The 16513-nt window shown below is 46.9% G+C and overlaps 5 protein-coding genes across 5 annotated transcripts; 3 read left to right on the forward strand and 2 right to left on the reverse strand.

Annotated features, from left to right (window-relative positions):
* Positions 1–51: 51 nt before the first annotated feature.
* Positions 52–2128, reverse strand: F4822DRAFT_212216 (BAR-domain-containing protein). The gene is made up of 3 exons (XM_051453876.1): positions 1876–2128; positions 545–1811; positions 52–491 (listed from the first exon to the last, which is right to left on the reverse strand). The coding sequence occupies exons 1-3, from the start codon at positions 1909–1911 to the stop codon at positions 469–471; spliced, it is 1326 nt and encodes a 441-aa protein (XP_051315531.1). The 5' UTR covers positions 1912–2128; the 3' UTR covers positions 52–468.
* A 702-nt stretch (positions 2129–2830) lies between these two features.
* F4822DRAFT_399583 (cysteine desulfurase) lies at positions 2831–5343 on the forward strand. Its single transcript, XM_051457784.1, has 2 exons — positions 2831–4160; positions 4364–5343. The coding sequence occupies exons 1-2, from the start codon at positions 3045–3047 to the stop codon at positions 4784–4786; spliced, it is 1539 nt and encodes a 512-aa protein (XP_051315532.1). The 5' UTR covers positions 2831–3044; the 3' UTR covers positions 4787–5343.
* Positions 5344–5856: 513 nt separating this feature from the next.
* F4822DRAFT_212272 (uncharacterized protein) lies at positions 5857–7108 on the forward strand. The gene is made up of 3 exons (XM_051453877.1): positions 5857–6154; positions 6221–6412; positions 6480–7108. The coding sequence occupies exons 1-3, from the start codon at positions 6050–6052 to the stop codon at positions 6738–6740; spliced, it is 558 nt and encodes a 185-aa protein (XP_051315533.1). The 5' UTR covers positions 5857–6049; the 3' UTR covers positions 6741–7108.
* Positions 7109–9674: 2566 nt separating this feature from the next.
* F4822DRAFT_212289 (NAD(P)-binding protein) lies at positions 9675–11443 on the forward strand. Its single transcript, XM_051453878.1, has 3 exons — positions 9675–10024; positions 10077–10698; positions 10750–11443. Exons 1-3 carry the CDS (start codon positions 9902–9904, stop codon positions 10968–10970), a joined length of 966 nt encoding a protein of 321 aa, XP_051315534.1. The 5' UTR covers positions 9675–9901; the 3' UTR covers positions 10971–11443.
* A 957-nt stretch (positions 11444–12400) lies between these two features.
* Positions 12401–14832, reverse strand: F4822DRAFT_212301 (Metallo-dependent hydrolase). Its single transcript, XM_051453880.1, has 3 exons — positions 14507–14832; positions 14280–14435; positions 12401–14186 (listed from the first exon to the last, which is right to left on the reverse strand). Exons 2-3 carry the CDS (start codon positions 14413–14415, stop codon positions 12607–12609), a joined length of 1716 nt encoding a protein of 571 aa, XP_051315535.1. The 5' UTR covers positions 14416–14435; positions 14507–14832; the 3' UTR covers positions 12401–12606.
* Between the last annotated feature and the right edge of the window lie 1681 nt (positions 14833–16513).

The following is a 16513-nucleotide window of genomic DNA, read 5'->3' on the forward strand; positions in this document are numbered from 1 at the left end:
TTGATAGGTGCTTAACTCTTTCAAGTCTGCCTCTCCATGCCATGTCGTATGCCTAGGATGCTAATAAGTTCTGCCATGGTTAAATCTCGATTGAGTTGGGCTTTACCAACGGACATGTCGTGCTCTTGACTCGCTAATGAATACAAGAGGCCGCCCGGTATGATAATTGTGTTCCATGCTCTGGGGTGTTCATGTAATACTGTAAGTTGTTGCTACGAGAATACCTCCTTTGTCACTCTGCCCCCTTCTACCCTACGAGGTCCAGCAAAGTTTCCAGTGACAATCCAATGTTTTGCTAATTGATATCATCGAAGGTAACCCTGCTCGATCGCCGATAAAATCAACGCCTAATAACCGAGTTTATGTAGCCGGCCTATATCAACCCGTTTACCCCCGCTAAGTACTTTTTGGTGAATTGTGTTGCGGTCGGACTGATCTCTGGCGATCCGACGGTTGTAATGTAGGCTTCTAACCGACTTTAACATAGTTTCCTGGAATATGGATGTTAGCTAGAGAGTATAGAATATCGTAAATGGGGACGTACCTGGAAATTGACCCTGTTTCCCGTGGCATTTACCAATCCACCATTCGTTTTCATTCGGTGTCCTATTGACAATCTCTATTATGTCCCCCGCCCTAAAACTAATATCGCCTTCCGCCTGGGCCGAGTAATCGTATAGAGCCGTAACTGTCTCCACCGCCGGTGCTCCGCTGAGTCGACTCGGCTTTGGCTTTGGTGGAGGGGGTTTCGGCTTCCCTGCTGCGAGTGCTGCCAATCCCGGTGACTTGGGGCTATTCAAGGGCGGAGACATGGGTGATTTTAGGGCGGGTGTTGCCACGGAATATGGCGGCGGAGGGTTTTCTACAACCTCGGCCTGCGATTGCTGGCCGTATTTTGTAGACGCTAGACTTGGCGTAGAGGAAGGGCCTGCTGTGAGTAATCCTGCTGGACCGGGTCCGGCCTCGATCGCCGCTGGTTTATTTCCATACTTGGGTGGTGGCTTCTTCTGGCCGCTGGTCTTGAATCGAACAATGGTCAACAGTTCAGTCTGTTCTTGAATATCGGCCCGCTTCTTTATGAAAGCCTCTTCAACATCGAGTGTTAGGTCGAAATATCCGATATCGCAATGTTGCATCTTCTCATGCAGGGTGTAGAAGATGTTAAGTTGCATATAGTAGAAAGATTGGAATAGTGGTTTGATGAATTGGCGCTCAAGACCGAACAGCTTCGGTAGTTCATCTTTTAACAGATCGTTGAAATAATTGAACTCCTGGGTGGCTTGCTCAACGTCACTTTCGGCCTTCCATAGTGCCTTTTCGTCTTTTGCGCTCTTCTCTTTCTTGTCTTGATATTTCTTGAGTGTCGCATTGTGTCTATCGAAATCTAGCTTCTTGTGCTCGCGCTTCGTCGCAGTTTTTCGGATGACCTTGAGCACATCAAGCAGTTCATTAGCTGGGCGTATAATGCGCGAATCAATCATCTCGAGCTCGGGCTTGAGCGATTCTTGCAGATCCTTGACAACGGCCTCGTATTCTTCGCATGCGCGGATACCATCGGGATTGCCTGAGATCTCTATAGAGTCGGGATCGGACATGCGGCCGGATATAGGTTTGTAGATCTCGGTCATCGCTTTGCTAAACTCGATTTGGTGGTTGAGCATGCCATTAATGGCGTCGGAATACTTTTTGCTTTCATCGTGAAGGCGCTTGGTCTCAACCTCGAGCTCGTGGAAACGTCGTTCTGCGTCGATGAATACGGGATCTTTTGAGTGCTCGCCGATATTGAACTTCGCCTTGAATTGCTGCGGCGCCTATAGGTTGAGGGGGGTTTGGTAAGCCTGGGAATTGTCCTAATTTAATCGCAATATTACTTACCCGGACGACGCTCTTTTGGAAGCCTCGGAAGCTCATCGCTCTGCGAGATTAAAGAGATCTGCCCGATAGTGGAGGTTTTGAAAGTAATAGAGGGACCAAGGGAAAATGGTGGGATTGGCGGGGTATTGTTGATTTCGATTGGAAATATTTCTGGTATGAAGTACTGGCAATGTTGAATCTATGCCGAGCCTTATCGCAGAGTAATAGTAAGGAAGAGTTAAGAAGGGAAAAGAAGTATTAGAGTAGAGTGGTTTCGTAGTAGTGAGAATGACAAGATAAAAGAATTAATAGTAAGCTGGTCGTGAACTTGAACTTGGCTTAGGAGTGAGTGGTCCCTCGTCCTTCTTCATCCACTGCATCCACTGACGACGTCTTTCTCGTGGCAGTGCTCAGCTCGGCCTCGCAAAGAACCCGACAAATATTGTGGCTTGGTTTGTTCGTTACCTTAAACAGGAAGAATAAGGACCTAGGTTAGTCGGGAATACCCAAGTAGTAAGAAATGCGTGCGGTAGTGGTACTAAGTAGACCTGAATCATGAGGAAAATTGTTTTGTTTAACATTGATCGAATTCAGTATTGGATCTATCTTAGGTACTGTAGGTACATATTGTAGGTGCCTAGGCACTAATAATAATCTTCTTATTACGTACCTAGGTAGAAACAAAGAAAACCTAAACTTGTTACACAACTATGTAGGTATCCGCGAATCCGCATCATCCTTCTTACGCTAAACCGTTAAATCCGAATTTAACGTAGGGTTGTACGGCAAGCTTTGCCGTGTCATTCTACGCCAAGCTGCCGCCTAACGTCATCAATACGGTACTTAAAGTACGTACCTGCGCAGGCACTAAATCAATTGGAAGCGTCACCCCCACCATCAGGATTACTTAATCAAACAGGGTTCCGAGGTACCCGAGCTTTCAGAACAATCAAATGCAATGGATCATTGTTAGTGCGCTACCGATATCACCGAGCTCTTCTCCATTTTTCACCTTACAACGCCGTTACCCGAGCTTCGGAGCTTTTTTCGCGGCTTTTGACAATTTAACTGTTGCTTTGAAATTCGCCATCAGTCTCCAGGATTTTTAACAACTTCCCCTCCTTTCCTATCTACCCATTTTTTCTCTTCTTCTCTTCTTTGTATTCATTTAATAATTCACTGATGCCACCATGGTGAACGTGGCTACGACAGCACTAAGACAGGCCTCGCGCCTCGGTCTCAAACAGTCTTTTAACACCACTCCTCTCCGAGGAATCCCCTCCATATCAAGAGTAGCCGTCGCCGCGACTGCCGCGCAGATCCCACGCAGAAGCTACGTATCGGAGACGAAACGAGATAATGCCCAGGTCAATGTTGAAACGGCTATCAAGTTAGACAAGAAGGATTTTATGAATGAGAAAGGCGAGCTAGTTATGCCAGGGCCCGGTAATCCCGCGAATGCTACCATTAGCCCGATGGCCGAAGTTCTCAAAGAGGCTACTGTCTTGGAGGAAGGCCAACGACCCATCTATCTTGATATGCAAGCTACGACTCCGGTAGATCCTAGAGTTCTCGACGCCATGTTACCGTTCTTCGTCGGCGTTTACGGCAACCCTCACTCACGAACACACGCATACGGTTGGGAGAGTGAAAAGGCTGTTGAGGACGCGCGAGAGCATATCGCTAAGCTTATCGGTGCTGATTCTAAGGAAATCATATTTACCAGTGGCGCTACCGAAAGTAACAATATGAGCATCAAGGGAGTTGCGAGATTCTTCGGACGATCAGGCAAGAAGAAGCACATCATTACTAGCCAAACCGAGCACAAATGCGTCCTCGACAGCTGCCGACATCTTCAGGACGAAGGCTACGACGTTACATACCTTCCAGTCCAAGCTAATGGCTTGGTTAATCTTCAAGAGCTAGAAGCAGCAATCCGACCGGACACGGTACTCGTTAGTATCATGGCCGTAAATAATGAGATTGGCGTTATTCAGCCTTTGGAGAAGATTGGCAAGTTATGTCGCGAGAAGAAGGTTTTCTTCCACACGGATGGCGCACAGGCCGTAGGAAAGCTTCCGTTGGACGTCAATGCAATGAATATTGACTTGATGTCAATTTCATCCCATAAGATCTACGGTCCCAAGGGTATTGGCGCCTGTTACGTCCGAAGACGACCCCGAGTCAGATTGGAACCCATTATCAGTGGTGGCGGTCAAGAACGAGGTCTACGCAGCGGTACTCTCGCCCCACCCCTTGTGGTAGGGTTTGGCGAGGCCTGTCGCATCGCCAAACAAGAGTTGGAGGTGGGTTTATTTCCTTTTCTAGCCGTATTTCACACCTGTTATTTTCATTTTCTACTGATGAATCGCTTTACACATGCATGGCTTTCTGAGCTCCTTGACCGGATTACTATGTTGAGAAACAGCAAATGCGTCTGACAAATCCCTGTTTATAAATTTAATTAATTAGCATTCCCACAGCGTTCGGAGCTAACGAACATATACAGTATGACTCCAAGCGCATCAAGACTCTATCTGATCGATTACTGAATGGTCTTTTGGCTTTGGAACACACACACCAAAATGGGGACCCAAACAGTTTCTACCCTGGATGTGTTAACGTATCCTTTGCATACGTTGAGGGCGAGTCTCTTCTAATGGCTCTCAAAGATATCGCCTTGTCATCTGGCAGCGCTTGCACCTCCGCCTCATTGGAACCAAGCTACGTTCTGAGGGCACTTGGCAATAGCGATGAGAGCGCGCATAGCAGTATTAGATTTGGTATTGGCCGATTTACTACAGAGCAAGAAATTGACTACGTCCTCAAGGCTGTTTCAGAACGTGTTACCTTCCTACGCGAATTGAGTCCTCTATGGGAACTGGTACAGGAAGGTATCGATCTGAATACCATCGAATGGAGCCAGCACTAATAGACCATTGGTCTATTTGAACGTATGACTCTTTTTCCCTGGAACTTGCTGCATCCAAGTCAATGCTTGAACTGTGGAAGGCTGCTAGGATCTGGTCGATGCGATCAGTTTCGCAATTGCTAAAGTTGGGCGATTGGGGTATTTAAGGGACCTTGTATTTTAGGAGTTATGGTCATTTGCAAGCATCGCCGCTCGCTGCGAGGAAATGTGTGGTCTTGGCCCGTATAGGGATTTGCGGTTATTTGATATGATCACCGGAAAAGTCGTGGACAACGCGTTACGTTTATTGATACCTGCGGCACGATGTGCTAAAAATGAATTCATGAACAAATTTGTCGAGAAATTTTTGTATTCTGTATGGTCACTCTAGTGACGTCACTGCGACATTGATTACGCGAAAATCTAAGAATTCCAGGTAGTTCACCTACATTGCTGGAAGCACTCCTAAGGCTGAGGATGCAATTCCATCCAGGCTGCCGGGATGACCCCGATGTTCCAAGGCAGACTAATATGATACTCAGTTAATAACATTGCTGCATTTATACGCATGAATTGGTGCCTGTGTGTACGTCTCAACTTCGTTTTTTTGTCCCGTGCAGTACATTTGATCTTAAAGATACGTACATGTACTACTTGCGCAAATTAAGTTTAACAACGCATGGCAATCTACGTAAGAGACCCCAAGTACGTCATCGCAGAAATCACCAGAACATCCCTAAACCTTCCCAACATAGAGGAAAGGCTGAAACTAAAGAGACGAAATTACGTAGTCAGCGGCAAGACGGGTCAATGAAGCCATCAAAGTGGGCAATCAATGCAGGTTTGCGTGATTCTAATGTACAACATCTAGGCAGTCACAAGTCCGAGGTGGCTTGAAAGACGACATAGTGAAATCCAAAAAATGACATCAACGAAAAGAACCCAACGCCACACCAAATGACGTCTTAGTTTCCTAAAAGAGTAATACCCTCCTCCACCTTTGTACCATCAAGCCCAAATGTTTGGCATGGGTACTTACCTCTACACCATGGATCGTACTTACTTACACCTGAGATCTAGATATCGCTGTAGATACTTTGAAAATGCTTGTTTCGGGACGGATTTCGATTTTGCCTTTCATAAAATATAAATTACCTTAACTCCCCTCCTCCATCTCAATAGATCCCATTCACAATTACAAGTTTACAACAACACCAATCTACTCTAAGATTTATCAATAATATTTAACCCTAAAAAGACTCTTACAATATCCACTCTACCAATATGTCTACCAACGATAACACCTCTACTCTCAAGTCGGTGGTCGACTCTGCCACCGGAGCCGTCCAAAATGCATTCGGCAGCGTGACGGGTAACACATCTCATCAGGTATGATTCAATTTAGCATAATCTGCAATATGCCAATGTCTTAAAACTAAACGATGTACCCAATAGGCTGAGGGTCAAGCCAAGCAAAACAAGGCCGATGCCGAGTATGATGCATCCCAAGCTACTGCCAAAGTTCCGGGTTTCACTGCATCATCTTCCGGCGCCGTTACCAAGGATGACCCTGACCGAACCGCTGGTTCATACAACCAAACAGTCGGTTCCGCCAAGGAATTCGTCGGCGGATTGGCTGGATCTGAGGTAAGTTTATTTAACCAAATAAGCGAATAAATCCGTGAACGTAGACAATGCTGACATTATCTACCAGTCTTTGAAGGCAGCGGGTCGTCAACAGAACCAAGAAGGCCAACAGCAGGAGGCTAAGGGCCAAGTCAACGATTACGTTAGCGGCATTTCCGATCGTGTCACTGGTACCGTAGGTGGTGCTTTTGCCGGTGTTACCGGTAACAAAGCCGCCCAAGCAAATTACCAAGATCAGCATGACGCGGGAAAGACCACTCAACGTGGGGCAGAACAGGACATTGTCAAGAAGGCAGACGCAGAGAATTCTGCCTCGAAGAAGTCGTAGGCTGACGGTTTCATTTAGTTGTTGCTGATGATGAATCACTGGGGAATAAGAAGATTCTTTAAGAATGATGAAGGAGATTATGATACCCACATGGAGTGAGCCAGGGTTTGTCATGGCATAAAAACAACGTGGAAGTGGATCGGTATGATAGAATGAATTCATGTATGGAATAAGACCTAACCAATTTCACTTCATTGCTGCAGAGTTGAAAATAACTAAGTGACCACTCAGAAATCTCGATAACAGTGCCCAGGAAGAGTAATCGGTTGCGATCATTACCGAAAAAATGTCAGCCATGTATTAGTGCTGTCAGCCAGCGGACGAATAATAATTGAAACATGCATTTTCAAACTCGATAACTATCCCTGTCGCGGCTCTTACATGGGTAGTGCTTGATTCTGTAATCTGCCCTATAGGGCAGAAGGAGATGCTTTTCTCGATTGTAACTGGTTAATCGTACTATTGCAATATTGATTTCCTTTTATTTACCTAGGTACCTAGGCATTCTGCACGTAAGAACCCGGATACTGTCTAGGACTATTTAGGCAGTAGTAAATATCTTCTTATAGAAAAATACTATTAGTATACCGTCCGTCTGTCCGTTCGTGTGATCCCAGTCATAAGGCAATTGACCGAAATGATCATACCGAATCAAATGAGTTCTGTTGTTTCGAGACTTAGGTTAAAATTCACATGACACCAGCCACCGGGCATATCCGTATGTAGATCAGATGAATCATTCAGTTTCCTTTGTCGGATACTCGCATGGTTGTAGAGAGAAGTAACATCGTCGATTGTAAGGGACAGGGCGTCGTTGTAGGTATGTATGGTGTATATTACGGGGTGATCTTGATAGATGCTGACGAACGAGGAAACTGGTTAGAAATGTAATACAATATCTTTCTTTGGTCTTTTTTCTTGACTCTTTTATATTTAACTATTTTTTCCTCCTCTTTCCGACGTTTAAAATTGGCTATGCCATTGAAACATTTTATATATTAAAAAGGAAATTATAGTTTAGAGAAAGAATGTAATGCAGCCTTCTAAGTGGCAGTTAAACGATCTTCTCTTGTCCCATCGATGTACCTTAGATTAGGTACTGAAGTAAGTACATGTACCTAGCTCGTAGCTTGTATCAGGTGAAGCTTCCATCGCCCGTATCAGGATACGTACCCCAACTACCCGCTGCGGAGTACCCCCCAAAAAGCCACTGGAGGGGTGACTAGCATCTCTAGAACATCGGAAAGTCCAGCCTGTAAGCGGGCTGCGAATGTATTATGTACCTGGGTACAGTAAAAGTAAAAAAAGGATGCTGTGGAGCCGCCATACCCTAGGCCTGATCCGTGCGACGGTGCGTGCTGGGAAAGTCTAAGTAGGTAGTAAGGAAGTCTTTCGGCCCCCAAAACTCTCCCTAAATCAACCCTGATTCAACCCTGAATCAACCTCAATTCAGCATAGAGCCGCAGACAAATTCCAGGCTTCCAGTCCTCAGGGCTGACTACGCCGTACAAGCAACCTTTACACTTATGCACGACAAGCTTTGCTATATGCCAATCACTGGCCCCCAATTTCTAGAGCTTTTTCCTCTTTCTATTTTTTTTCCCTATTTTTTTCGGGGCCTTCAATCTATTACCAACCGGGGCATGGCCCGCGGCCAGTCCCATCTTCCGTCACCAACAATGGATCCCCTGGCTCTTCTTTTCCATCCCGCCCTCTTCTTAATCACTATGGACTGACTCATGTTGTCCTAATAATTCCTCTCTACCTTGGTACCGTAGTCCGTGGATGTCTCTTACTATACTCTCGAGTTTCACTAGGTACCGTACCGTTGTTGGTAAGGAAGACTCGAGAGATCTATTCTTGAACTAACCATCCTGATTTATATCATGTACTACTTTTTGGCTTATATTATTCTTTGGTCTTGTTAAGCCATTATTCAGGACGATGAATTTCATGATGTACGTTTGAAATTGACTGAAGTACGCTTCTATCAATCCTTGGGTTATGTGTGCTATAGAAGACTGTCTTATTCCTTAGTGTGGTCGAGGGTATCCCAGAGCTCCTCACACAACCTAGAGATGGATAACTTGCACTATATTTTTAGTGACCTAGGGATATTTCCCGTCTTCCTTTCTAATTCGTTTGCCACGCTTGATTATCTGCTATTACGAGCCACCCTATGCTGTCTACCTAGGTGGCTATTGGTTGAATAGGCCTCGAGGCTCACCGAAAGCGTTCTCTGCTCACACCCTTACACATGGCCGTTCCTGGGGCCACAGACTGCAGCCCAGATTGTGGAGCACCATGCAGTAATTCGGTATAGGCGTAGGGACCTACCTTATGTCTGTTGGGTCGGTACCAAAGTGGCCCTTGAGCCGAAACTGACACCTACTTATTCCTGCAACAGGCGGGTCGATATCTACGCTCTGTCAGGCAGCACTAGCTCCTACTTCAATCTCGATGGTCTATGGACTTGTCACTGGGTCTTAGGCCATAGGTGTGGACGCCCACGCGGCTCTACCTAGGTATCTTCCAGGGTCTTGCAGAAGGAGTCCACAAACCCTTGTCGGGGTGGACATATTTCACTGCTACTGTGTGAACCGGGACAGCTCTGTTGGTGCCACTGAAGAATAATTTCAGGGGATCGGCTTAGATCGCCCACCTCCGCGCGACATCCCCTTAAGGATTCCCAGTTCACCATATACATGTACCGAGGCCCACTTGTCGAAAGGTCATCCCGCGACTTAGTTGTACCATATGGACTGTTACCTTGACGTACGTATTACCTCGTGAGCATCGTCCAAGGACCTCCTTCCGAATTTTCGGCGTCTTCCATCTTGGAAGTTCGTAGGCAGTCAAACGTATTTGGCTCGACTTTCGGCTGTCTCCTCCTGCTAGTTTCAGAAGCTCGAGTGACACCGACCGTCCCTCTACTCGCCCACCACTCAGAATGCGAGCCCCAGGGGTTGACTCATCAAAGCAGGTTCGGTACTAATATACAATCAAGTATCTTTCTTGTAGCAACTACCAGTGCGAGATTTTTACAACGTACTGGTGGAAAAGCAGTAGAATTCTTCTAGACGAACGTGACCATACCACCATCAACCTATTGTCCTGAGCCCGAGATTAAATTATCCATCATCCCGCAACTAGTTTCGACCATGGGCAAACGTTCAGCTACGGCGATGATGCGAATCGCGATCGCGGGTGCCGGAGGCTTTGCCTCTCTCCTGGTTCAAGAGTTATCTCGCAGCGCCTACGCCATTCTAGTTCTATCAACAAGGGTAATCGAAACAGGACAACTACCATAGTTAAGGCTAGCTAATACATTGATAGGAACATCCGGAGTTCGAAGAAAATTACGACTGTCAAGTAGCCGTAGTTGACTACACTAGCCTCGAACGCCTTCAATTTACCCTCCAGGGAATCGACCTCGTGATTTCCACGATTTCAGGTGCCGAACAACTTAACCTGATCGATGCAGCAAGACGGGCTCGTGTGCGCTGCTTCGTGCCTTCGGAATTCGAGGGTGCCATCAGCCACAGACCAGCCGCTGGAACTGACCCTTTCGATAACGGTTCTTCGACGGCCTTAGCGCAGCTCCAACACTGGTCTTCATCAAGACAGTATCCGATGAAGTTCACCGTATTTTCCTGCGGAATATTCTACGAACGATTTGCTCCTGGTGGCCTTCAAGCCTACGACATGGGGCTCACCTGTCGGATTCGGAACCAGGGAGATTACATGGTGGATGTAGGGCAAGGAACCGCCGAAGTACCAGAAACAAACCCACAGGGCCGTCCAGTGCAGATTACAATGACATCCGCAGTCGATGTAGCGCGGTTCGTAGCTGCAGCGGTCGAACTAGGAATTGACGAGTGGCCGAATGAGTATAGAATGCGTGGTACTCGTATGACTGCTCAAAGACTTCACGAAATTTGCAGCGAAGTCCGGGGCGGTAAGTCGTGAATGTTCATCGCCCTATAATACGATTACTGACACACCGTAGTCGAATTCCAAGTGGTAACAAGGCCATACGACCAGATACTACAATGGCTTCGCTACTACGAGCAAGTCGGAGACGAAACTAGGTGGCACTCGATGCAACACCTTCTTCAAACCGCAAACGGTCGCTATACGTTCGGAGATACCAACCTTAACAATGATGTACCAGTGCAACCTACGAATTTTCGGCAGTGGCTATACGAAACCTGGGGCCCGGCGGAGTAGGACTACCTAAGGTAATCATCGTTAATAGTCCTACCAAGCATCAAAAACTAGGTAGCCATTACTTTTCTGTGACCGAATAGCCTAAGAGGCCTTGTACAATCGACACCACCGACTGGTTTGCTCGCTTTCTCAACTATGACGGCTATTCCACGGGGCTACGTGGCTTGTCTACCAATGATTCAGAATGCATCAAGGCGAAATTGAAAAGCAAACACTGCTCCTCATTGTTATTCGGTGTTCGCCTGTCCCAATCATTGTTTAGCGTCTATCATTACATATTCGAGCTGTATGCATATCAGCTTTTAGTGCTACCTAGTTATCTATTGACTACATGCCTGCTGGCTAGGCATCATAGTTTAAAGAATCAGATAGCCGTCGCTCTTACAAGGACAAGGAAACACTTGTCCGAAGTTCCCGCTGTCGCACGCTCGGAGTGATGTTACTTTATTGCAGGAGATCTCGTGAGACAGTATAAGCTAAGACACGCTACGCCCTCTTTGTGTTCCACGAGCGTAAGGTGGTTGCATATAGAGCTGCGTACTGTGGTCCATTCACCTACCATGCCGCCCCTCCTTGCCGCGAAGGCCGTAAAGTAATCGCCAAATCGTTACCAAACAGTCGGGTTCAATAGTATTAAGGCGGTGCCCCCCACGTTCCAACTATCTTCATCGATTTCGAAGTTTCCTTTGGTTGCCAAGGTCCAATCGATGGCAATTCGTTGACCGCAAAATGGAAGTATGACTTGCACGACATCCGACTGGCGGGGACAGGCTCGCGATCATTTGGCGATGCTTTCACTATACCCTCCATCAATCATCAATAAGTTACTCGTAATTCCTCTTCCCGAACATTCATGAGTTAAGGTACGAGCAGGCGGGTGCTGCGTGTGAGCAGTGTCAGACTACTCCGACATATATGTAATCTCACACACATGTATACCATTTACTAGAGAGACGAAGACGTATACATGCATATACACACATACATGAGGTTACGTACACACATTGATGATTGCCTTATGAGGAAGAAGCAGGCAGGATAATCTGTGTGTTGAACTAGGTCATGATCTTCGACCCTGCGGCCTTGGCTTGATTTATGTGCCGTCCCGTCTTCCCGCCCTTGCTTTGCCTGCTCGCCCAAATATAAGCCTTGAAAAAACAAAATAAAATCCCTTTCTTTCCCTAACGCCCTAAAGTAGCGGATGTAGCGTCCTGAGTGGAACATACATACGTTGCCCTATGCCGCTGCACGTCAGCGTCACCGGGTGATGCAGGTAAGCCGCTGTAACCACCCTTAAGTTGCGAGCGACGGGACCGTACCATATATGCAGCCGGCTTTGGGTCACCTTCGTTCCGTCATACATTTGTCGCAGAGCCGCAACAATCTAAAGAATTAAAAATTTTTCCTTCCCTTCCTTTCGAAAAAAAAAAAAATCCTTTGGGTTGAACCATGATGGAAAGACGTGTGGGTAAGTAATCCCATCCATCCTATTCATCGTAAATCATCTCGGGGATGTGGGCTTTCGGCCCCGTTTGTAAGTGCGCGGCACATGTCTCCGCTATTTGCTTCCAGGCAACCTGCACTATTCTCACGCTTACGCCCCCCCTTTTCTCCCCTTCCCGCCCTCTCTCTCCTTTTATTCCTCGCCAAATTCATCTATGACCCACAGGCAGAATTTCTCCCACTCGATCTCCCATTCCTTGAGTCGCTGTGCCTTGATCCCACTTCCCGTGCTCGCTTCCCTAATATCCCTACTCCACTCCTCGGCAGTCTGGTCCTCGAACGCTGCCCAGCGAATGCTGTTTTCAGCCAGGCTGCCTAATCCTGCCAATCCAAGATTCTCCCAGCCCTGTAGGGCTTGCCAAAAATCGTGTGTGGATCCTGCAGTGTCCTGCCCCAGCATTGCCGGATCGTCATTGCACATGGAGCAAGACACCCCGCGAGCTAATAAGGCGGGCAAAGGATGGCTCATCACAGAACCACAGAGGCGAAGTACCTCATTGGAGATAGGGCAACTTTCCACTAGAATCTTTTTCTCTTTGACAAGATCGATGAGCAACGGATGCTTGTACAAGCTGAATCCGTGTCCAATCCGCCTCGTACCTAGGAGAATGGCGTCGAATAAATTGTGGTCGGTCGCGTTACCTGACCCGAGACATTCGCCGGCGTGGAAGAAGAATGGGATATTGAGACCCTCTTCGGCGCACTGCTTGCGGAACCAAAAGATCTCGGGGAGCAAATCGCGTAGAGTCCGCCCCGCGTCTTCTTGACCGACAAGGTCGTACCCCGCGATCAGATGCGGATGTGTGATCTTAGTCGTGATACACTGCTCCATATTTTGCAAAATGTCCCGTGTGGAGAAGAATCGGAGCGTAGCCCAGATTGTTCGCAAACCCCAAAATCCCTCCCCTTCTTCGGTCGCCTGGAACCGCGCCACTTCCTCGTCTATAACAGTCATCATAGCGCCGTAATCCGATTCAGGCGTTTCGCTACCTTCTGTATAGTAGTCCATTGCCCATGAGAATCGCATCTCACACCAATTAATGCCATCCGCTTTCAGTAGGCTCATAAGCCGCCGTAAGAAAGCGCGGAACATTGGCTCGTAGTGGATAATGGATCCGACAACCCGGAAACATTTTTGAAATTTTTGCCAGATGTGGTCGACGCCATGATGTTGTGAAACAGCGTCGGTCTGCGATATAGCACACCGTCCGTAAAGCCACTTCAAGAAACCAGCCTTCCCGCCGCCGGGGAACGCATCCGCTACTTGTGTAAGCAGGATTGGTGTCTCTTCCTTGTAATCAGCACTCCAAATGTTACCTTCGGTGCGCGTTTTTTTAAAGAAGCGGAAAGTCAATTTGGCTACTTCTTTCGCCTTGGCTGTCGTAAGTGGCTGATCCGCAGCTAGATGCATCCCTGGAGTGGCAAATAACTTCTGGAAAAGATGATCAAAATCGACCATAGCGTCTAGGTGCGCATGCAGGAGCGCCCCTTTGGGCATTCTGCGCACAATTTTCCATAATTTCGTGCTTTCCATTCGTTCCTTGGATAGCGAGAACATCATGCCCGGATGTACGGTGATATTCTCGGCCTCTTGAGCGAGGGAGTCTTCCAGCTGTGGCGTCCATACTGTATTCTTCTCCTCTTCTCGGATACGCCCTACAATATCACAGGCGCGCTTGGCGATAGGAGAAAGATTCTGTTTAAATGACGCATCTAATATTTTCAGCCACGTTAGTGAGGAAAAAGGAAAAAGGAAAAGGGGGAGGGGGTAGCTGATTAGCTAATGAAGGAGTAATTTATACGAACCGCTCCGTTCCTTGTTTTCTTGCGCTATGAGCGCCTCGCGACCCTGGATGTATTTTTGTACAAAAGGGTCGGTCTCTTTCGGAATATCCTGTTTGATCTCACCCCAGTCCTCGTCGGTATATGTCCCATAACTCATCTTGTTTGGTTTTTCTTTTTCTTGAGATTAGATGTTAGCAAGTACCCACTTAACTTGAGAAGGGGGGGAGGGGGATACGAAACAAACAGACAATGTGATTATTTTATGAGACGTAGATATCGATATTAAAGATTAACAAGAGAGTGAAGTATCTTAAGGTAGTTACGGGCTTAATAGAATTTATAGACTTAGACTTAATATGAGAGTTTAGAGTTCCCGTCGAGATATACCCGTTAGGTACCTAGGTATTTACCAAAGTTGGAAGTTGGAGGGTTATCGGGTACTGTCAGCTTGTTGGAGTGCTATCTTACCCCACGAAATCCGCCAATAATATTCCCCGCTAGGTCGGATTACAGCGGTCCGTCAGGTGTTACAAGCCTATTGACTTCACTAAATCCCCAAATTCCCCTAGACATTTCTAAAATCTTCAACCTTCTTTCTTCAATTCCTTCCCGACAATCAACAGTCGAGTCATCGGTAAAAAAAAATATTTCACAAGGCCTGATATCTGCAAGATTGTCATCAAAGAAACAGGGTTCACTCTTACCTCCCGCATTAGTTAAAGACAATAGGGCGCAATTTCATCACCGGCAATTTTAACGCCGCCGGAGATCGTCGGTTGACGAACCCGGATCGATCTCTCATACTCGGATCGGGACCGACTACAACAGATCCTTCGGGGGTATCATGCGAGAAGAGTCACTCGCCGCGTTCAAGATGCTCAGCGACCCTGTCGTATTATATATCTATGCCTATGGGGTTCTAGATTTTCTTATCACTAATCTTGACGTAAAATTACTACTAATATCCTTCTTCTTCTTGACTTACTACGATCACTTCGAAAATAGCTTCAAAAGTGGACGTCCATTATTTTAAATCTGATATGGGCGAACATATTTGCAACCAAAAAACCATTCCCCAACTTCAGATTTCGTTCATACATTAGCTCTTTCTCGCATCCATTGCTCGTGATAACCACACGTGATGGATATCACACAATTAAATATTCGTATGCGTCGAGAAGAGTCGACGTAACACTCCTTACTAACAGATAATTCCCTAAACGGGAACGACACACCGAAAATACGAGTACCTGTTCAGCATAGTCTTGGAAGAGACGATGACTAAGTCAGCTAGCAGCCGATAAAAATAACTTCAGATTCAACAAAGGATTCGTAATAAAGGGTTCTTACGCCTGGGCTAGTAGGAAATCGAGATCTTATCTCCGGGGTAGGAGTAATTGCTTCCTATAGAAGGCCTATATGCGGTGCAATCTATTCTCGGAAATTTCGACTTCTTCGCGGGCCGAGATGTTCTTTTACCTTGGCGATCCCCCTACCTGAGCAAAAGTCTCTTCGTTGTACCTACGACATCAACCACGATGCGGCTCGCACTGTCTCAGCTCTCCTGCAAGTCACGCCGCCTTCGACTTAGAAGATCCACGTGAAAGTGCAAGTCACGTCTAGCTTGCCATTATATCCGGAGATTGAGCCTCAACCTTGACTAATCAAACGATGCTATATGTGGATTTCCGTGGATACGACCTCGCGGGAACTTGCTCGAATAGTTAGGCAGAAGGACAACTTCTGCCTCGGCCTAGGCGAACCTTGCAATATTCGGGGTATATCAGAGGTTATCCCCAAGGCCACGACGTTACATCTCTTGCCCTATAGAGAAAGTCACTCGACGACAAAAGTCCGCAAATGTCTAGAGAAGAGTAAGAACTAAGCATGCATGGACGGGTGTTTCTAGGCAGTCCTCCAACTGCTGAGCACGCGGGGACAGTTTTAAAAGGGGATCACTTGCTGCAAGTCCCCATTCTATCGTGGATCTCCGAGTGATGGGTTACCAACTTCCTGGGATTGGGGGCCAATCGGGGCCTACATCACGCAGTTGGCGCTTGTTACGATTGCATTTTGGCCCCCAAACCTCCTTACCAGTTTTTCCTCTTTTTCCCCCCTCCCTCCCTTCCTCCCTGTCTTGTTAATAATGAAATCCTATTCTAATCCTCTGCTTACCGATCTCATTACCTACCATTGACAGGACCGCCTATGCCCGCCGCCACGCGTTCTCGTGTCTTCCCGTTAACATTAGCGGG

The sequence above is a fragment of the Hypoxylon trugodes genome (assembly GCF_022578975.1).
Source record: "Hypoxylon trugodes strain CBS 135444 unplaced genomic scaffold F4822scaffold_4, whole genome shotgun sequence".
NCBI classification, from domain to species: Eukaryota; Fungi; Ascomycota; class Sordariomycetes; order Xylariales; family Hypoxylaceae; genus Hypoxylon; species Hypoxylon trugodes.